The sequence below is a fragment of the Epinephelus fuscoguttatus genome, linkage group LG22 (genome assembly GCF_011397635.1).
Source record: "Epinephelus fuscoguttatus linkage group LG22, E.fuscoguttatus.final_Chr_v1".
In the NCBI taxonomy this organism is placed as follows: domain Eukaryota; kingdom Metazoa; phylum Chordata; class Actinopteri; order Perciformes; family Serranidae; genus Epinephelus; species Epinephelus fuscoguttatus.
The window spans coordinates 24977003-25000456 of record NC_064773.1 but is presented as its reverse complement, the minus strand read 5'-3'; the positions used below and the strand labels follow the sequence as shown (position 1 = coordinate 25000456).

General features: G+C 42.7%; 1 protein-coding gene across 1 annotated transcript; it reads right to left on the bottom strand.

The window, feature by feature from the left end:
• Positions 1 to 383: 383 nt before the first annotated feature.
• On the bottom strand, positions 384 to 23454 carry LOC125883042 (leucine-rich repeat neuronal protein 3). The gene is made up of 2 exons (XM_049567155.1): positions 23085 to 23454; positions 384 to 5161 (listed from the first exon to the last, which is right to left on the bottom strand). The coding sequence occupies exon 2, from the start codon at positions 4721 to 4723 to the stop codon at positions 2594 to 2596; it is 2130 nt and encodes a 709-aa protein (XP_049423112.1). The 5' UTR covers positions 4724 to 5161; positions 23085 to 23454; the 3' UTR covers positions 384 to 2593.

Sequence of the window (23454 nt, the reverse complement as noted above, 5' to 3'; positions counted from 1 at the left end):
ATTTTTGGGTGAGGATGGTGTTACTGGTGGCAATTGCAGAATAAATGGCACTGCTAGCTAGCTCCCACCAGACCTGGTCGGTGCGCAGTGCAGTAAAATGTAGAGGAGCAAAGTTAACCTGTAGACCCAGGGAGCCCTAGAGGGTTCTCAGGGTAACTGCTGGGGGGGGCCCTTAATTATTATTTGCTAGTTTTTTTCTTTTCAAAAAATTTAAATATCTAAAATTAAAAATTAACATGAATCCAAAATACTTTGCCTTTTGCAACAACTTATCTTTTTGAAAGTAGTGTCTCCTTCCTCACCTACCTGAAAAGCAAATACAAGTCAAGACGGCAGTCTGAGGCTCACATGGCTCTCTGCCTGACAACCTTCACCCACCCGGTTAAATATGCAATGTAATTTTTTACTATATATGAAGTCTGTTGTCCCTGCGCCATCCCTCTTTGAGCTAAGGGGTCCATGGTTTGAAAAAAGCTGAGGACCCCTGCTATAGTCTGACATGGGTGACTGGTCAAACATATTCTCTGTGGCACTCCTGATTTACAGCTAACCCATGACATCCCACCCTTGAATTTAGGTTTGCATGTGTCTATATGTTGGGTTTTTTGTATAATGTGGGTACAGGTGCGTCCTCAGCTCCACCAGTCTTGTTTGTGCAACTGTATTTTGTGCCTACATTTGCAAGGAGACAGACTCAGTCTGACCTGAGCGTTACCTGAGGAGCACACCACGTCATATTTTAACTCCCTGTGTCTTTGACAGATGGCTCGCCTCTAAAAGCCTCTGTCCATGGTGCTGAAGGCTGGCCTGATGTATGAGCGTTAGGGCCTGTTTGATAAATCCACCATGTCACTCTGCCTCTGACAGCCATTCATCATGCTTGGCTTTCTCATGTGAAATGTTCTGTGTGCCGGATAATTCAGTAAGACAAATAAAAATGTGAGTCCTAAAGCTGCGACTCCGTCCCACCCTGCGTTGACTTTTCAGTACTGTACTTTATCTCTCTGTCGTAGGGACGCTGTGTCCCTGTCTAAGCACAGGCAGCTGCTGTAGCTTTAGCACAGTGACTATATTCAGACCAGCTGAAGGACGAACATGTTCTTAATGAGGCGGCTAATGAGTTCTGTTCTTTTGTTGCTGTTTTTTTTTCCTTCTTCCCAGGGTTAGGACGACCATTCAACCATTCAGCTGACTTTTCCCCCGTGGTCTGACTCAAAAGACTCCCTCTGTGCTACTTGGTCATTATCAATATTTTGTTTCACATGCTTGCAGTTGAAATGTCACATATAAAAAGTCATTACACAGTTAACATTGCGCCATGGTTGGATGAGGACACAGAGAAACGTAGTATAACTATAACATCATGCATTATTACAAACATGAGAAAAAAGCAAAGCAGAAAAGTAGGCGATTATTTGTAAAAGAAACAATGACATTTATTTTTTTCTTAGCACTTTTCTTAATTAGTCTGTTGTGCCCATTGATCACATATAGTACAGTTAATATAAAAATGGCTTTTTAACTTTACACCCAAAGCAACAACGAAATGTTTTCTTAAAATATGTATGCTAAAAATACTGAGAAAGTATTTCCACTAAAAGTACCGGAGAATAGCTTGTGATTCTGCAATGATGACATGGCCATGTTTCTTCAGTCTCTTCTCTGTTTACCTCATGTAGTTCTTGTTGTAGGCACTTACCAGGGCATAACAGACTGCTTCGTGAGGAGACAACACATCAATCACCTCCATTTTAATTAACCTGTTATATTTGTTTTAGTCCGACGCCTTTTTTTCTCCTAGTCACCGTTGCAATGAGAACTACACAGCATAAACAGCCATTTGGCAAAACGTCCTCTCTAGATACTCATTTTGTAGCTGAATTTCATTAAGCTTAATGTGACGTTGTAATCAAAAGTAGTCCGCTCCTTGCCTTAATTTAAAACCCATTCAAACTGTTCAGATACAGAGGATTTGTCATTACATCAACATAATAGAATATATAACAATATTTCCATGAAAAATCAAGAATCCATTTTAAATAGAAAAAGGGGGGTTTATATTTCATCAAAAGGCTTACACCATAGTCACTGTAATTTGTCTACTCTACTATATCTCCCTTCCCATAATAGACAGGTGTTATTACTGTATCTCTAACTCGTCTATGGATGTTCGACAAAGCACAGACGGTATTGCTTGGGACCACACGGACAGTTCCACAACTCTGAACACATTTAACAGTCAATTACAAGAGAGTTGACCATCATCATCTCTGCTTTCTTTTCTCTGCCTGCATCTCTGTATGAATGGTACTGAAATATATCGTTTTGCAGTAAATGCCCCTTTCTGTTGATGTGAGCTTGGTTTGATGTAACGGTTACAAAGCCACCACTTCAGCTGGGGTCGAAACCGGGAGAGCATGTAGTCTATTTTAAACTGTTCCATCCCAGTCCAATAATAGATTTGCCAGTGCATCTGAGTCTGGGACCAGCAATGGGTTTGCCTTTGAAACAGTACTACAGATTTGTCCACCCCCGCCCATGGCCTTGTCCATTCAGTGTAGTTGGTGTGTGGTGCTCTACAAAGCTGCGCTTCTTAAAAGGCATTGTCAGATACATTTATGACTGTGGCTTTCACTTTGACTCCACTTGGCAGTCCCTTACCCGAAACCCACAGCTTTGTAAAGAAAGGAGAGTGCATACCGGTAGCTTCCACTGGTGTCAGCGAAGCTTTGGAGTCGCATTTCCTTATATCCCCATAAAGGTGGTGGTTCCTCAGAGACACATAAATAAGCAGGCATGCCACTGAAATCACAGCCAAGAGCACACCAAAGACGGTGATTACTGCTGCGTCCCATTTTTCTGTGTCCTTGGCTGCCAGCTCTAATCCCTTAGTGGTGACATTGACACATTTGGTGTCATGGTTGGAGTGGATGCTGCTGACATCCACACAGACTTTGTACAGAGTGGCGGGGCTGAGATGAGTGAGGTTGTAGACCTGAACGTCAGAGGGAACCCTGGTGGTAAACGCCGTGGTGGGATGAGTAGCATCTGACCCTGTGTACCATTTAATGTTGGGAGCCAAGGTGCCGTGGCCGGCCTTCCACGAAACCAGGATGGAGTTTGCCTCCACTGATTTGATCATGACATCCAGAGACCCGTTTGCAGGTTGGGGGAAATATCCATTCACCTCTACAGAAACAGATTTAAGATCAGCTCCGACCAGATTATGGGCGACACAAGTGTAAAGACCAGCTTCGTTTTCTGTTATATCATAGATATCAAAAGTCCCCTCTGGGTGCATGTAGAACTTGTCAGACACGGTGTTAGGCAGGACCCTGATACCAGACGGGGTGATCCAGTAGATGTCTGGTTCTGGTTCAGCGAAGGCCCGACAATGGAGTGACACTGAGCTCCCGTTCTGTGCTTTAATATGCCCAGGCATGCTTTCGGGAGAGATGAGTGGCAGACAAATCTCCATCATCTCCCTGAAGTGCACCTGTCGGACATGCTGGCCCTCGTACTCCGGCGGCTCCACACAGTACAGAGAATCAGGCTCCATGAAGCGGAGATTGGTCTTGTTCATGTTCATCCAGCGGATCACACAGTCACAGCGGATGGGGTTGCTGTGCATGCTAACCTCTCTGAGATTTGGGAGGGACTCGACAGTAATCCTGTGGAGGGCACTAAGCGCGTTGCCGTTTAGCATTAGGGTTTCCAGCCGCGGTAGTTTGTAGAAAGCATTAGGATGGATATAGGAGAGTTTAGGATTGTTGGTGGCTTCTATTTTGGTCAGCTCGGGGAGGTTATTGAGGGCAAAGCTGTCGATGGAAACTAGCTCTGGCATGCTATTAATCCCCAGTTCTTTCAGATGGAGCATATCCACAAAGTCTCCTCTCTGTATCCTTGCAATTGGGTTTTTATTTAGATCCAAAAACTTAAGATTTTTTGCGTTTCTCAAGGCAGAATGAGGCACCTCTGGGAAAATATTATCATAGAATGAGATGCTTTCTAAGTTATCAAGACCAGCCAGTGCATCATCAGGAAGCTGAGACAGATTCATCCTGGTGAGAACAAGACTGCGGAGGTTACTGAGAGGTTTGAAGTTCATATCGTCGATAGAAAGAATAGGATTCTCACCAATCATCAGGATCTCCAGATTCGGCATGGGATCAAACCATTCTCTTTTAATTACCTTGAGCTTGTTAGAATTGAGGTGGAGCCGCACGAGGTTGCTGAGACCCTGGAAAGCCATCGGGGAAATGGAGGAGATGAGGTTGTGATTCATGTAGAGCTCCTGGAGGTTAGCCACCTCTGCAAGACTTCTCTCTGGCAACTCTCGTATCCAGTTTTCCTCCATGTGAAGGGACAGCAGCTGAGGAAGATTCCCCAGGTGGACGTCGCTGATGGAGGATAAGTTGTTTTGCGATAAATCAATCTCTGTGATGTTGGCCAGGTAATCCAAGGGTTTGTCAATCTTGGCAACATTGTTTGTTTGCAGTAATAGTACTTGTGTGCCTGCTGGTAATTGTTCCGGCAGGCTAAAGAGTCCCAGGTCATTACAGTCAACTGTCTGCGCCTCCATGTACACCGAACTTGGAGAAAACCAGGGTCTAATCTCACACACACAGAGCTTCGGGCAATCAGGCCTCTCCTCTGTGGCCACAACAAAAGAGGCCATGGCCAAGCCGACGAAGAGACGATCCACGAATGACACGTCCTTCATATTGGACCGATTCCCTCCAGTAAGAAATTGGTCCTTGTAGATTAAGTGGTCTGAGCTGTTAACTTCACAAATAATGAATCATTTGCTGCAGCTGCTGAGGCGATTGACTCACCGCCCCTGCCACCGCCACCACCAACTGCAGCAGGGCTCCCTGGGGTTTTTTTTTGTCTTGCTGTGTAGACGCCCTTGGATGTAATGACCAATCACTCAGTGCTGCCTGCGGGTGTCAGGGTTCGGGGCCAAGGCTGCAGTCAGGCAGATCCGAAAAGGTGGGAGGGGGAAAAAAGAAAAAAAGGATGGATTGATATTATACCTCAAAGGACTTATGTTATGCACATTCATAGGTATCCATGAAAAATCTGCTCTTTCTTTAAAGATGGATGTCCTCATTGATTGTTGTCACCAGCTTCCAGAGTCCACAGCCCAGTCCATTCCTACCTGCGTAAGACAAACAACACAGAGAGAAGCGGTGTGAGTATTACATACTGGATGGAGGAAGGAATTTCATAAGAGAGGGATTTGGACATATTGACATTTGTTATAGGCACGGTGATGCATGTTGACATTTGTACATGCTCCCTTTAAGATATAGAACCATGGATTTATACCTGCTTGACCTTCTAGACTTCATTTTGGGTACGTACTGATGTGGCCCAACAATATGGCATTCAGTACTGATGTAAGCAGTGTGACTCTATTATTGGTTAAAGAGAAGGCTTTATTAAGATTCTTAAATGGCAGACATCCTAGGGCTTAAGCATTAGCCTTTAGGGCAAGCTGCTTAAAGACACTGGAATATGTCAGTCACTATGGCAACAAGTAAACGGGCAGCCAGCAACAGAGAGACAGTTGGGCCGTACATGCAAACGAAGCATTTGACACAGATGCCGTTTGCACCTGTTTGTTAGAATCTGCAGCATCCGACAGCCATGAAAATTAAAATGCATGAATGTGTCGACACAATTAATCTGTGCAATCAACAAATCTGCATGCTAATAGGATTTAACATTTTTGGAAAATACAGGTCATGCAGTTCATCAGTGGCTCCGTATTGCAAACAGCTATGTTAACACCCAAGGGCCTAAAGGGAGGGGGGGAAATACGGAATTATGGTCTAGGACACACATATTTACAAATAATAATCAAAGCTCAGAAAGAGAACCACAAGTCCTGTATGTGGCTTTATTAAATGACATTTACGGACTTCTTCAAAATGACACATTGAACAGAAAGTGATGCCTTTACTGTCTGAAACTGTCTCATTCATTACTCACTTATTCATCATCAACATGTTGTGTCATCACTCACAGGTGTGTAAGAGTCATTTTCACATCTATAATAGCAACAACTAATAGGACTGTGAGCTGAAAGTAGTTTGCTTGCAGTTGACTCTTTTGGTTCTATTGTGTGAATCTATTGTGGGAATATATAATATTGGTCCCACATGTCTTTATTGGAAAATTCTGTATTTGGAAAAGGCCTAATTTGGAACATTTAAATGGAATATGCCGTTCATATGACACATATTAAATTCAGGATGTTGTTTTATTCTGAATAATAGTGGAGTGTCAGTGTGCACGTAAACTTTATCACTGACAAATAATGAATAAACAGGAGCAGTTAACAGTAGTGTCCAGTGTGGATTTCTGGGAGGGCCTTTTTATAGTTCACAGTTATTAACCATGTTATGAAATGGGGCACATTTAAACAAACATTACAAGGCAAACAAATCACCAAATTTGGTCCTTTAATTATCTGCAATTTCTGGTGTAGCAGAGGGGATGCAGTTCTTTCAGTTCTTCCAGCGACAAACAGTGATTGAATTATCTATAAATATCTTCATACAAGCATGAAATAATGCAAGGGAACAATCATCTGCTATATATTACAAATGGAACTATGATGCATCCCCTTACATGCGAGTCAGAAATCTCTTTTTTATGTTGTGTCTCGTTTACTGTCACATTATTCATGTTCCATCCTCTCCCGCTACGGCAGATAACCCACAGTTGAAGTGTACCATGTAATTTTGTCGTATGTAACTGCCTCGTACCGAACAAATGGGTTTGATGGTGCTTGTGATATTTTGGGGCTTTAAGAGCGCGCAGCACATCATGGGAAAAGTCAAGAGAGACAGGGGATGAAATGGAAAGAATCAAGAGAAGAAGTGTGACGGCGGCTGGAAAGTGAGAACAAGAAAAGAGAGAAATGGTTTCATTTCATCACCCTTGCCGTCTCCACCTCAGTGGCCACGGGGGAGATGTGGGAAAAAAATAAAATAATATAAATAAATAAAAACTTGAGAAGGCAGCAGAAATGCTGCAGTTTGCCCCGCTGGCGAAGCCAAGCCAAGGGTTCATTCCTCAACCTGTGCTCCAGCGTTGGCTGGAGTCTGGATTTAGAGCGGTGAGGGAGGAGGGACGGCAGACAAGGAGCTCGGGGAAGGAGAGTGAGAGAGAAAGAGAGAGGGGCGGTATTATTTTTCAAAAGCACCTGGCACTTTAATAAGCTGCAACACCCAGAGCATTCTGATAAACAGGGTTTAGCTTCTCTCCCTCAGCACTGGCTCTTCATTGTGGGCTATGCAGTTGATCCGTGCCCTGGAAACACGGGCCAGAATCTGTAATTCAGCCTACAGCGTTTGGGTCTCACCTCTGCTCACTCTGGCTTCTCTCTATAGTAATCACAATTACCAGTAGTGTAATGCGGTCAGGTTAACTATTATTGCATAGCTTTATTGTGCAATCACTGCAGGTGGCTCTAACGGGGTGCTGTTATTTGTTTTACCGATGATGTTAATTGTGTCTTTGGGGATGTTTTTAGGCTGTGGCTTCTGTTGTATGATCAATATTTTCAGTTAGAGGCTTTGCAGCACTCAAATCTGAAGTCTATTAAGTGTTAAATATGAAATAGTGCTGCCTGAGGGCGTAGTGTTGTTTCAACACTGGGGGGGACACAAATGAAACGGGGTTTTGTGGTCCACCACCAGAAAAATGTGTGCGTCAAACACTGAATTTCCTGCACTTTCAGCGCTATTTGTGACTTTTCCGCATCAGTTTATGGTGTAAATCTATTTCATTTTGTCACCTGCTACAAATGCATGTGTTCTAAATACTGAAGAAGATATGTCCCATGCTGTCCTATTTTCGCAACACATTAAAAACACATTAAATCCTGTATTACTTCATCAGATTTTGGTAATATTGGGTGATAGATGTGAGAGGACATGGCTGATGGCGAGGAGGGGGGAAAACAGATTGAGCAGGAGAATGAATCACTGTCATTAGTTTAATGTTAATGTCTGTTGTGCCATGTTGGCGAAAATCTAGGATGGGATTAAGGAGGCTTTACCGGACAATTTGGAAGGCGGTGTGGCCAGCAAACACAACATATTTCCCTGCTAATTAATGAGGATACAATTCTGTTAATAATAATCCAACACTTGGTTGATGAAGATCTAGATTTTAGGCCTTCTTGTGTGTATTATTGAAAGCGAAGCTTGGGATGTTAGTATTGGGACAGATAGCTTTTTCAATAGATTAAAATAATAAAAATCTATTAGATGTCTATAAAATGAGAAAAGAGAAAAATGTCTATCACAAAACCTCCAAGGGGTAGATCTGAGCAATATATTACATTGGCGTCATGATATCACACTTGATATCATCTTAGATTTTGGATATTGTAATATCATAAGTGTTGTTTTTCTTTTCCAGCTTTCCAGACTGTTGTTCTATTGTTTGTCTTTACCCACTTAGTTACTATATCCTCAATAGTGATGATTATTTAACAAAAATCTCATTGTGTACCAATAGTCAACCCTACGATATTGTTGCAATATATCCAGGTATTTGGTCAAAAATACTGCGGTATTTTGATTTTCTTCATATCATCCAGCCCTACCCAGGGGGGACTGCCCATTTTTCTGACAGCTCATTGTTTCGAAACCCCAAGAGTCTGAAAAATATCCCATTGAGCTGAAAGCCTATTGTTCCAAAAATACAGTCTATCAAACAGATCACTGAACCTTTCTGGGTGCCAATCGTTTTTTCCTACTATGATGAAAGCATGATTGGCTAGTACTTGTTGCTGTGGTTGGTTGGGTTGGTTAGGTTTAGACATGAGGAGTGAGATTGGTTCGGGTCAGGGTAAGCCAGTCAGAGGCACATTAGGGCAAGTCATGGTAGGAAAAAAAAAATCACAGCAGGGTCGACTGATTACAGGACATCAATCTTTCTAACTACAGAGAAGGGAGTGTATTTTTGGAACAATGGGCGTTTGTTTTCTGGATAACAGGCTGTCGAAGAGATGGACTTTTTGTCTAATGGGACAATTTTCAGATCAATAGGGTTTCAGAATGATGGAACATTGGAACAATGGCATGGCACCTTTCAAGACCCCAACCTGACGTGTCAATATTGTTTGTTTTGGCCAACAACAGTCCTACACCCAAAGATAGTTTGTGCATTGTTATAGAAGACTAAGAAAACCAGGAACACATTCACATTTGGGGAGCAGTGAATTTTCCTCTTAAACGATTACCAAAAACTCACCTGTAGTTAATATCAAATTATGATTCTGACCATTCAGTTTGAGGTAAAATGGCTTTAAAGGAAAAGTACTAAAGTATGTATGAAAATGTGCAGCTCCAGATGGAGCTGTGTGAAATCTGATAAATTGCAGCATGTGATGCCACTTGTGTCATTAAATAGTTTAACATGTTCATCATCTACTTAAATAAAATGAAATGAAATTAATATTAAAGTTATTCATTTAGCATTTTTCTTCCATTGTATCCAATATTGTGGATTTTTAATTGGCCTAATTTGTACTCCATTCAAAAGCAGATTCATACTTTATGCTCTAGCCTTAACAATGAGTTAGGAAAATTCTACAATACATTTGAAATGGAGATTTACTCTCAAATTATTGTTATTGTTATTATTATTATTAATGCTGCTTTTTAATTTATTCCTCTTCTCACTGTATATTTGACTCTGGGATCAAGACCGGATTAAGTATTGCATGCCTTTCATTTTACCAGGAAAAAAAGTTTCAAATGTTGTCAACAAATCTTTGTAAATCAGGTTTAATTTACAGTCTCCTGGATGGCAGCTGAGGTCCCAATGAAGGCTGCTGAGGGAAGGAGATGGGAGTCATTTGTAAGAAGACGCTGACTGAATCAGAGGTGGCAGACCTGCTTGCCGTTCAATGACTTCGTCATGCAATAAAACAGTTAAGAATAAAGACAATTAAGGCAAGACGGCCGTGTAATACAACTAAGAAAATGTTTATACAATGCATGCTTTCAAATTAGCTAAATGTTAATGGCAAGTGGAACATCCTCAGAGCTCAGTGTACTTAATCAAGATGTGTTAACACATCAGCGGAATTGAAAAGCTTTCAACAAGAGCCTCCATTAAGAACGCTTGTTTGGCTGGAGAAATTGGGCTTGTTAAGGACACAGAAACTGCATTTCATTATACTTGGGTGTGAAGCCGAAATATTGCACCAAACTGCATCATCTTAAGTGAACTATCCCAATCATGCACAGGCAGTTGAACAGGTAAATTGGTATTGTTCAAGTGTATTATGTGAAGCATGGTGAAAAGGCAGTCTATATTCTTGGGGCCTTTGCACCGTGACTGCTGTTACTACGGAGTCCACACACTTGTACTAACCTATTACTAAGAGGTCCAGTGAAGCTACCCAGCCGAGGCCCTCCCACACACACCCCACTGCCAGCTAATTTCCCACAATCCACTGCTCAGTTGCCGGTAATTGAGCTAGAACGGGGAGGGGAGGGAGAGATCTGGAGGACAAAATGACTTGCCAGAGGAGGAACTTGTCATAGTATCGGTAGTGGTGTATTAACCTCTGGTGACCTGGAGAATGCTGCCATTGCAGGAAATATTAACCTCAGACAGACCAGGAAGCAGAAGAATTAACAAGTCAAAGATTGGGAGAAAACAATGACTACCATGCAAAAAAAAAAGTCGTACTGTTTTTGGCATTAAGTGGCTGTAACCTGCATTTGGCTACACAAAGAGTAATGTAGTTAATACGGCTGGGGCAAATAGAATTAAAAGACGGATGCTTGTAATCTCTGCCTGGGAAAGCCTTTGGGAATCTTGTATCAAGAGATTCATAATCAACAGCTGCTAATGTAACCTAGAGGGCTTGAAATGGGATCTCCTGTAACCTAATGTCTAACTGCACTTACACGTTAAGCCTGAGTTTTGACATTTGTTGGGGCAGCCAATGGAAGCCTTTTATAGGTCAGGCTAAGGTGTTCACTCATGGAGCTAACACGAGTTCCCAGGTGTCAGAGGGAGGAGGGGGTGGGAGTGGGGGTTGTGGGTGGCAATCATTCAAGCCATGGTCTCCAAAGCACCACCATTACGGTAGCAGGCTGACACTCTAGCCCATGGGCTTTTCACCTTTACCAGCGTTAATTCTGACTGTGAACATTACAGCAAACAAGCTCCTGGTATTGGCCTTGTTTCAGGAACTGTGAGACAAACAGCTAGGTTTCTCTGCCATCACTGATTATACCAAAAAAAAAAAAGGTTAGACCTGGTCACAAAATTTTGGTCACAAAACTCAACATATCACCTTTTTAAGTTGACCCTGATAGCACAAAGTTGCCTATTAAAGAATTCTTAATGGCGCTATGTAAAAAAGTATATATGTTTATTACAAATGTAACCATCAATGCCCTCAAACTTCCATGTGTCTTTAATGTTGGAAAAGATACATCCACTATATGGCACTAGAAGACCTTGTAACACTACCCCCACGATTTCTGGTGGTACTGCTTCATTTTATCTGTATACGTAAGCTTTCAGAAAACACAAAATACTTCATCTGTGTCCATATACATATCTGACGTTGAGCATAAATGAGCCTTTACACATCCAGCAGATATGGCATTTATTAAAATTAAAATCATTTTATGTAAGCAATTTTGCATCACCATGAAAGCTCAAATAGGCAGTTTAATTTTGGCATGATTGGACAAAAATCCCATATTAACCTTTAAGCATATTGTAATTGAAGCAGACTGAAAGAACACTAAACCTCTGCACTTCCCGCTTGGCTCTGTTTTCAGGCTTTAGAAAATCCAGCCCATGACAGAAGACTTTGGCCAATCAAAGGCCATTTTCAAAGAGAGAAGCTGTCAATCATGTCAATCACTGCTCATGAACTGAGGTCAAACTGTCAAACGAGGCAGCACTGATCAAATATGAATCAAGATCAGTTACTGCATTGACCATTTATACCTCTAATGTTTTCAGAAACATATTTTAGTGTACTGTTTAGCTGTAAAATGAGAAGTTTGTGATCCGGCCTCCTTGTTAACAACATTCGAGCCGAAATGAAGAACTTCCCACTGGCTTGAGTAAACTATCTCATTTAACAGCTAAACAGTGCGCTAAAATATGTTTCTAAAAACGTGTAAGACGAGAAATAGGCAGTGCAGTAACACAATCTTGATACATATTTGGTCAGCACTGCCTAGTAGGGCTGAACGATATGGAGAAAATTTCATATCTTGATATTTATGCCAGATATCTCGATACCGATACGATACGATATGACTATGTGTTCAGTGAAAACTAAGCATTCTTTATAAAAAAAAAACAAAAACGAGTCCAAATCATTTTCTGGAAGCCCTCTTTAGTGACTGAATACACGGGAATCATGTGTAGCAATATGGTACGTTATAGTGTTTGTAATGTCTTTGTGCCTGCTGGATGTCGATTGGTATGGCATTATGCTACTGAATGCATTGGCAATCCGACCTTGCTTGGGCTTGACACAGGAGGCCCGAGATGTCCCTGCCGTGTCTTTTATTGCAAGGCACTGTTCATATAGTACTCGGTAGTGTTGTCACGGTTCCAAAATTGGGACCCAGGGTACGATACCAGTGAAAGTATCACGGTTCTGAGTAGTATCACGATACCACAGCAAAAATGAGGCAGATGTGCCTTTTGTCATTTACAAAAAGATAAATCACTTTTCTATAATACATCAATGATATTTCAATGGAATAAATTATTTATTGACTTATTCATACTTCAAAATCAGCATCAATAAGTGATTAACATAGGGGGGATTGAAATAAAACAAATAAATAAAATAAAAATCAACCAGCCACCCTCCTCCCCTGACAAGTAAAGAACAGTCCCTAAAGTGCGGTGAGGTTTTGTGGAAATGTGAACGGCTCATTTTCCTCTGACACGTCACATACCTGTGTGCCGCCACGGCTCGGCTGTTCAGGTACTACTGGGCAGTCATGACACCAACTTATTCACCTGGAGCAGGGCTTCTCAGTCGCCGGTAGCCAGCGTCACCAGGCTCTTCACATACGGCGAAACGCCGGTAAACCACGTTATCTTGTGGTGGCCATAGGGCTCCACCGTATTTCCGTCTGTGACCCCCGTTCAACTCACAACCGTTAGGTTTCGCCTTTCGTTTCTGCTGCAGGTTGAAATCTGTACTCACACAGCGTGCTGAATGATTTATTTTGCTCGAACAAAGCTATTTTTAGTCGCAAATGTGTTGTGTGTACTAGCAAGTTGCTAGCAGCAGCACGTCTCCCTCGCTCAAGGGGATGTTTGTGACTGGCTGGCTTTGCTGTCGATCCAAGGCAAGCAGGAGATGGATGTTTGTGATTGGCTGAGCTGTACATGCAGGTCAAGCTGGTGAAACTCATGGGGAAATTATATCGTCAATATCGTTGCCTTTTGGGATATTAATATCTTGCATGTTCATATCTCGGTATAGATACGGTAACGATATATTGTTCAGCCCTACTGCCTAGTTTGACAGTTTGACTGCAGTTTATGAGAGGTGATTCACATGATTGACCGCTGTGTTAGATTCTTTGGCTCTGGTTGGTTGATTTTCATAATTCTTGCAAATGCCATTAGGAGCATCTGCCTCATGTACTTCTGTCAGGATATAGTGACAGTTACAAAAAAAGTCATTAGCTTAAAAAAAGTTCCCTACCTTGGCTTTAGGAGTTGGCAGCTTTTATATCTGTATATTTATTGACATTTTCCAACAGAGAAGCTGCTGAGAAATGACACTGTCATTGCATCACTATTACAAACTGGCATGTCTTTAGTCCTCGTTAGTCGCAGATTTCACTCTCAATTGGTGTGACATTTGACACCACTGGAAAACCTGGAATCTCTTCTCATTAAAATGCTACACATTCAGGTGGCCTTATCGTTGTTGTCAGGTAAAAAAGAACAACTCCTTTTTTCGTCAGATAATATTAATTTCACACAGGAACATACTTTATGTGAATGAATTTCATGAGTTACAGTATGTGCCCAGAATGTACCATTTGGAGACAATTTGCTCTCATCTGGAAATATAGCGCCAGACTAATCATGATATACCTGATTTGGGACCAGGCTACATTTAAGAGGTTCAGCTGCTGTCAAGGTGAAAAGCTTTTCCATTCAGATCTTGGCAACACCTCGCACTTACTTTCCCACCGGGCCACCTCCATTATACTAACACTGTGGCTGTTCCGGACAGTAATGGCACAAATACAGTTTGATTAGAGACCAGTGAGATATGACCACTTTAAATTAATGAGTGTGCACAGCAGGGGCAGAAAGCATTGGTCCTGGTGGCTCTGCGGTGCTAATTCAGGCGAGCCTGACTCAGGTCGGCCGCGCCGCCAAACAGCCGGGCAGAACTGTTTGTTTTATGCTGTTTATTGAAATGAGTTATAAATCCTCCCCCTTGCTTCACAGGGCTCGGATGGGGTTTAGCGGAGCGGGGAAGTAAAGATGATTGCTTTGTCGCAGGTTGGGTGCTCGTGAATGCCCTGTGCGGCGATTGACCTACAGTTCATGTAAAAATAAAATCACTTATTATACAAAACACAAGTTGTGTGAGGGTTATGGCAGGCATGAAAGCGAACATTTGTGAGATCTGAGCTGAGGAACAAGTGTAGATGTAGGTCTGTGGGGGGAGCATATTGGCCCTTGGGGAGATGATTATGAGGCCTGTGCGGTTTAAGTTGTAACAAGGCAGTATTGCATCTGCTGAGAGGTAGACATTACACTCACTGTGGTAAAACTGGGTGGAAGACATAAAGGTCAGACCTAAGTAGAAAGTAGGGCGCAGGCGAATTGCCTCCTCTTTCAGAATAGCCTGTGTATTGTAGAAATGGTTCGCTGGGAATTTTGATCCACTGGTAATAAGCCTCGCAAGCCTTTCTTCTTCAAGTCACCCTCTCGCTCTCAGGCTCTTTCTTCTTCCTCCATTTTTCTCGTGAGTTTGCAACCTCCACATCTCTTTTTATAAATCTCATAGTGAACATTTCTCCTTATGTTCCCCACTTGCATCACGATCTACCCAAGCCACGGACTACTTAGAAAGTCGGCATTTAATTTAGTCTCCCTGCATGTCCTGGTTGCCGTCTTTCTTTCCGGGCATCCTACTGTCTCATTGCTCCTTTGCTGTCAGCCTAATTGCCTTCTCAATACTTGTCACCCCTGCTGTGCCAAATCTAGTCTATCTGCATACCATGTGACTGTTTGTCTCAGTAGCTGCTAGCTCCTAATTACCAGTGTCCGTGTCTGTGTGAGTTTCTTTTGGCCTGTGCAGCATGGCTTTTTTGAAACTCCTAAAGTCTGCCGGATGTAGTCCAGTTCTGTGTGCAGTGTGGCTGTCAAAGCCAATTGTATTCCACTCAGTGCGTCTTTTTCCATCAGACATCAGCGTTCTGGACATTCAGACAAAACCAGGGCTGCCTAGGGCGCCCAGTATGCTAGGTCCTTGACAGCCGAAATAAAAAACATTATTCAAAATTTAATATGTTTTGATGGTGAATATCACTGCATATAACACACTAGTTATATTTTGATTTCTTAATATTACACACAGTCGCTTTGCAATTATGCAATATCACAAGTGTCTGATGGTGTCCACACAAAATTTAAATGCAATTTTGACAATTTTTATGAGTTTATACATGAATTTAACGATTACTGTAAGTCTTACTGTGTGATTGGTGATTTCTTAATATAAATAAACCCATTTAAAACCCATTGGCAGGGTTTTAGATGAACACCCACCAAGTGCCAAATGCTGCTTGATTCTCTGTTTGGTGAATAAATCACACAAGGCTATCCGCCACGCTGCTGGGTAAATGTTTTGTACCAAAATAGTCCTGTGGTAAGAAACTATTATTAGAGTCTTTACCATGTTTTGGTTTCATTTACAGGCACGCAGCTGTACTGCTCCACTGCTGTCAGTGTCGCAGTTTGACACGCACACGCACACAACCTATTTTTTGACGGCACATTACAGCTTCACGCCTTCCGTTCTTACCTTTCACAGTAAAAGGCCCTAGACATGTAGGCCGCACTGCATCACTGCTCACCAGAAGGAACTTATTCACATGCTGAGGCTGTGGTGATGAGTTTTTGAATATATTAAAATAATTTTGCTTTATATTTTGCCCTGGCAAAACGTAACATAATGCTGCATTCACATGAAATCAGGCAGACGGTAGACAGCAGACAGGAAACGCCTTGTGGACAACAGAATGGCAGGACGGTCAAACAAAACGTGCAGGACGATATGCTGCGATGGTGGCACCATATTGTTAACAAAGAATGCAATTTTATATAGTAAATAAAATGGTTTGGTGTTTATTATCTTGTGTAATTTTTCGAGTAATTGTCCAGAGCACCTATGTTTTTGCCTCGTGTGGTGGAGCTACGTAATATCTGGTTGTCCGCAGTGGAGGATGGAAGCAAGGTAAATACAATTTTACCAACCTGTTCTCATCCACTAAAATGATATCTGATTTGCCATCCACTGTTCACCTGATTTCATGTGAACACAGCATAATACCTTTGTTACCTCAGTGTAATGTACTGAAACACAAAAAAGCTATTTATTATGACTGGTGAAAAATGTGCCTGGCTGGTAGATTTTTTCATCAACCAGTCCCCTAGCTGGTGAGAACAGTTTATTTCGGACACTTGGCATTTGAGTTATCTGAAAAAAGAATTCACACTCACAAAGCTAAAAACATTTTGGAGATACACGGTGTTGGGACAGTACGAAATCCTTCTCACTATAATAACAAACAGTTTTTGTGTTGCTCAGCTTTTGGTAAAGTTTTTATTCCTCCTTTAGCGGTTAATTACTGCTAGTACCGGGCAATATACCGATAGTATATCGATATCGTGATATGAGACTAGATACTGTTTTTGATTTTAGACATGGTAATAGTGATGTCTCACGGTAGTTTTAAAGGCTGCATTACAGTAAAGTGATGTAATTTTCTGAACTTACCAGACTGTTGTGGCTCTTCTATTATTTGCCTTAACCCACATAGTCATTATATTCACATTACTGATGATTATTTATCAAAAATCTCATTGTGTAAATACTTCCGTGAACGCACAAACAGTCAACCTTGCAGTTTCTTCACAGTATCGATATTAAGGTAAAAAACACTGTAAATAAATTGCTCTAAAAGCACGTGAGAGAAGACTTGTACAACACTTGTGGTGACACTGGACCCACGATGAACATAGAGCGCAGCCGTGACACCAATTCCGATAGACATTCTGGGTAAGCCCCTTAGTGGGTGGGCGCCTCTGAAAGGCTTTACTGTCCCTCCCTCTGCCCTTCACCTCATTGATTTACTATTATGCTTTCTCCAAGGTAAGGGAGAGTCCATTAAAGGGAACTTTCTATGCAGTGTGTATGCATAATGGAGCTTCCCGTACTGTATGTATCTGGGTGCGCGTGCACGTGGGGGCGGATGGAAACCTTTCCCCTTACATCTGCACTTGTGCGGCCATGAATCAGCGGCAAGTCGACTGTTAATGTAAAATCAATGTTCCAAATTAACCACAGGACCCTAGTCTCTGGGTTTTCAGCTCTTTTCTGGACAGGATGTGCCCTTGGGCTGAGTGAGGGGGAACACACATGCTTCACTATTGAACGCTGTTGCACCTTCACTCACTCACACACACACAAAGAGTAGACAGGAACACACACAAATACATAGAGAGATACATGCATTGGCAGACACGAGCGTGTGTGCGTAATTTATCCGACAGTGTCCTCACAGAACATTAAAGAAAAAAAATATACCCGGGCTCATTGGCATAATGCATGCATAACGCACCGCGCAGTGAAAGAGCACAGCTAGGTCCCCTTGTCTAATTCGCATAGTGCTGCATCTATTAAAATTAAGCCAAGGTATCCAGCTTAAGGCTGCCGCTGATAAGGTCAAAGGCGTAGCGAACATTCCAACACTCATTTCTCCCCCAACATAATCGCACTCACTCTCGACAGAAATCTGCATAATGTTCCATGTATAGCTGCTAGCCAAAATGAAAGAGGGAGGTGTGAGGGGGGGGGGGGGGGCTGGCAGGGGGAATGGAGCCAGCGGCATATCCCTCAAAGTCAGTGCCAAATTGAATCTGCAGGTGCAAATGTGGCATGTGTGCTGCCTCTAAGATGCGCAGCTATCTATATTTATATGAATAATATATGGCTGGTCAAGGGGCCACAAGCCTGCAGGGAATAAGTTCCTACGGCAGACGGAATCAATCATTATATGCCACTGAAATGCATTTATCGCTGGCTTGGACCTCTTTATTATGATTTCATGGGGTCTGATATGGGCTTTCTCTTTCTGTTTTCATTCTCTGCTACTCTTCCTCAGCTAAAACAGATGAAAGATACGGCACTTTCAAAAGACACCGTGGCTTTGCGTCTATCGAAAGGCTTAGCAGCCGAATGACTGCCTGATTGTGAGACAGCCTTTGCTTTATATATGTGCATTTATGTGCATATTTCTGCACGTGTGTGCACATAAAAGCAATGTGTGTCCGTGCATGCATGAAATCACTGCAGCTTCATCAATACACGAACACTTGGTTTGGTCTCATGATACGGCATCATCCAAGCTTTTCATTAGTGCACCGAGAGCCTATATGTATCAATCTGAATACAGAACAGATGGACAGCACAGCAGTAGCCCTTAGATGTCCTCCTTCTTCTCCGATCATGTTTGAAACTGCAATATGGGCATATGTTCCTATCATGTCCAACTCTGATATGAATCTGCAGAATGGCAGACTAATTAGAGCTTAATAGCTTTGATTTTTTTGTGTGTGAGCGTCAGTCTCAGTTCTTGTTTTCCAAACACCTGACATTAATCTATTACACGTGATCGTTTTTTCAAACACACTGTCGTGAGAGCGGCATGGTTCCAGCACAATAGTGTACTCACACACTCTAGAAACATGTGCTATCTAAAGACCTAAAATGCTAATGTAAAAGCAAATGTCACTGGATACAAAAAAGGTGTCACATCCCATTCTGACCTTTGATATGGACTGAACACCAAAATGTCATGGCTGCTGCCATCAAAGCATGTTTTGATCCTCACCTTCTTTTTGTTTCCTTCCTTCCTTTCTTTCTCTGTGTCTTTCTGAGGTTCCTACAGCTTGAGGAAGGTTAGACTGAAGACTTTTAAAGACTTTTTACTGTCAGAATTAAATTTAAGACCAAATAACACAAAAACAACCAACAGTAATTACTATGGGTTTGGGATAATTTCACCCAAATGTTTGATGTAACATGAAACATGACTTTTTGGTGCCATGGCGAAGACAGGGGTTGAACTGAATTGATAAAGGCCTGGCATTGCTGGCAAGTTGTCCTGCCCTAATTCCATCACCCTGAGTTTGAATTGTTTTTGCATAAAATACACCAAGCCTTGGATGCACTGCCGGGTTTCAATCATGCCACAAAAACATAGATGAATAGACAGTTTTTGTTTAATTTGTACTGCCATATGTTGTCCAGGGTGTAGCAAGAGCTAGCTAGCAGACAGTGGATCGTCTGCTCTGAGCATCCCAGCTGGTGCTGATGTGTCCACTATCCTGAGAGCCTGGTCTCAATCCGAAGTTGTCGAAATCTGGTACTTGGGCAGTGACTTGCGGCATCCTTTAACATTGGCATGATACCTGGCTGGTTGCCATTATAATTAAATGATGCCCGGCAGCATCAGGGGGAAACGCAACAGGACAAGGGTGAAAGTTAAGGCTGCAAAAGTCCAAGTGGGGCAGGTGTTTGCCTCCCGTAAGATTCTTAAGCCAGAAGTGTATCTTGAAAGAAGACAATGCAGGTAACAGGCAGAACTTGACACGGTGTCCCAGGATGTCAATAACCAACGCATCCAGGGTACCTTGCACGTTGTGTGTGGACGTCGAAAGTCCATGACGAGGTCAGAGTGAGAATGTGTTGATCCTGACGTGGTGACATTATTTATTTATTTAAAAAATTACTTGGACATTTAAGACATTAAGAGATTTAACAACATAACATCATCGGATAAAACGATCTAAAATCTTACTTCCATGTCTTAGCATTTTTAAGGCTTTTGAACAACATGTCCTCATGCAACTGTTTGTATGATATCCTATGAATTAGCACCCAACAAATGATGTTAAGTACTTCAAATTAAGTCACGTACTTCACATTAAGTTACGTAGGTTAGATTTATGAAAATAAACATGGTGACAACGTACCTTAAAATTACTGAAAGTTCACTCAAAGTTCAAACAGTTCCAAACTCTGGTCTCATGAGGAAAGTCCTGAGTTTTGTGACTCGTCCATCACCCCACCTCCCTCCTCATGGGGACCACTCCCTTCTTTATTCCCATCATTGGTCTGGTGATCACGGGGTCATCCCTATGTTTCCAGGGTTCTATGTTTCCCGGGTTCTATGTTCCCCACTTAACCCTGCAAACAAGGTTCTATGTTCCCCATTTACACAAAAAAGGTTCTATGTTTCCCGCTTGGTTGAGCAGGGAACATAGAACCTTTTTTGTGTAAGCGGGAAACATAGATCCTCTTTTGCAGGGTTAAGTGGGGAACATAGAACCCGGGAAACACAGATACGCTCCCGTGATCACTGCCTTCCCAAATACGTGGGTTTTACACAATCTGCTGGCTCAGTTTGGTGCAATACTTTTGATCGGGAAAACGTAGGAACAATGCGTGAGAACAGCCTATTTTGAAAGACTGATTTAAGATATTTGTGAGTTTAAAACAATTAAGGCCTTATTTTTTGGTTAACGCCTTTTAAGGATCTGTAGGAACCTTGTTTCATATATTTTGGGTCTACTACAGTCCATCCACCAGATCCAAGAAAGAAAAAAACCTTGCACATCACTCTCTTCCCCCCTATTCCTTTTGCCCTCTGCCTGTGCTTATTCCATTTTAATGGGTGCCTGTGTTTGTTTGGGAACAGGATGCTATCAGAGAGCCTATGCTTGGCTGCACAGACTGATCCCCTGCAGCCGTCTTGTGAATATGTTTACATGCATTTCACTCAGGAGCCTCAATTGATTCCGGGGCATCTTGTTACCACCATTATGGAAAAAAGATCTTGAGATTAATTAGATTTCGATGGAGCGATAGTGTAGCCTATCTGAACTCCACTTTGACTCTGAACCGGTTGTAGCGTTTGGCGCCCACACATCCTCTCACCTCACAGGAACCTGCTGCCCTCTGCCTATAGAGAAATGAATATGGAACACCCACACCGTCCTGCCTATCATGTTCTTCCAAGCCTCCACAAGGCCACTGCAAGCACAATACCTTTTTCCACACACACATCCGCCTCCCCCCCACCTCACTGTTCACACGCAGATCAATAGGCAATTCGTAAAGCCGCTCGCTTTAAGTGTATGACTTAGTGAGGACATGTAATATTGATTTGTTTTGAACAAATGTGACCAAATTAATAAAGCAACCCATTACTGCTTTGCTTCACTGTTTTTATCACCACGAGGGGAGGAACTGCAACGTGGTTTCAACGTTAAGACATGAGCACATACTCAAACCTCTTAGGACTGTATTTTTACAAGATGTGAAATCATATTCGCCACTGTTCAATGTCTGCAGGAAAACCCTTCATAAACATTCAGTCTCAAGGATCACTTGTGGAAGGCTGATGGCCAAACATGGCAATATACACTTGGCCATAGCTGGACGAGCAGGTAGTCACATCACTGGAAGCGGGAACAATACATGTTGTGAGGGCCGAGGTTTTTCTCAGCGTGGCACGGCGTGTCTGATGTGAGGGCATGACGGCTTTCATGTGGCATTTGACTCGGTGTTTCATATCGAGCAGCTGCTTCTGGGTGAGTCATTCGCACCATGGAGGCCACAATCTATTGTATCCATCACTGGGGAACGAGCGCACACACACTCCCATGCATGCACGCATACACACACGCACACGTCCACACAGAAGATTATAGCAATCAGATTCAGCAGCCCCCTTGGTGAAAATCACATTTGTCATTATCGGCCATTATCTGTTTATCTGGCTTTCAAATATTCATGAGTAATATGTCTGCTGGATGACATACATTTTGGACAGAAGGGAGGGTGTGAGAGATAAAATGGGAGGGAGAGAGGGTAGAGAGATGCCCCAATGCAGTTAGGGGATTAGTGAATACCTTCCCTCTCCCTCTTTTTCTCTCCAGCCGGATCCCTGGATGTGTGGGTGTACTGGTACAAGCAGGTGAAGTGATGCTGGTGAATGTGCTCGAAGATGCCTCTCAGTAGCTGTGTGTTAATTACACAAAAAGCCCTGGATGCAACGTGCCGAGATGGCGGTAAAAGCAAAGAATCCTCTCTGCGCACCAGCTGGAGTGTGTGTGTGCCCTGTGTTAAAAAGGCGCCCGGGTATGTACTTTCGTGGCATGTGTCGGTAACGACTTCTCTGTTTGCAACAGGAACGGAGAGGAAAGGAGAGAGTGAGGGGGAGGAGGGGGGAGGGGGGGGGGGTGTCCACCATTCTGTGGATTTCTTCGAGACGTGTCTGGTGTGCGCTCACTAAGCAGGACCCGGGGACATGAAAACTGCCAGTCCATCACTCTGCACACACGCACACACACACAAACAAACGTCAAATTCCCTGAATTGACTAATGTTTTGTGAAGCCTAAACACTGTCCATCATAAATCCGGTCTGGTTGAGGCGCATCCTACATAGTTGCGCAAAAGCGCGTCTCCACGTCAAGTGAAGGTTCGAGGCCAGTCATCAGCATAATTATCCTGCAATGTTTCACCTCATTTCTGCAATCACGCATGACTGATTGGTGTTTGGGAAGCCAAATGATTTCAATCACAAGACTACGTGTCCGTTTAAACACCGCCGGATCACTGAATTCAGGCGTTTTTCATTAACTTGGAAAATGCGTTGCGCAGATGCAACCGTGCGACATGTACGCTATGAAATGACAGAGACACATTTGAGGAGTAAAAAAGAGTAAACTTACCCGATTCTACCATGATAGCCCTCGAAGCAGTATGTGTCTATATTCCCATCAAGTGCGCCGCTCCAATGACGAGCGAGCCCCAGCGCGCAACATAAAGCCAGTCAACAATGTGTGGTCTTCTTATTTTTACGCAGCTGCTGAGAATTCAGTTCTTCCACATCGAAACGCTTCTGCATGAAGAGGGGGAAACGAAAAAAACGGCGAAGTCCAAAAAGCAGGTTGTCGAGAGTGTGGAGAGAGATTTATGTGTTCCCTGTGCCCTTCCCTTCCAGTCTTCACAGCGGCTGTTAAGGGCGCATCTCTCCCCTCGATCAAGTGTCAGGCGGACCACATAGATGCGCCGCCGTCTCCTCAGCAGTCATTAATATCA

Coding starts and splice junctions, on each gene's coding strand:
- LOC125883042 (XM_049567155.1), bottom strand. CDS start 4,723: ATGAAGGACGTGTCATTCGTGGATCGTCTCTTCGTCGGCTTGGCCATG.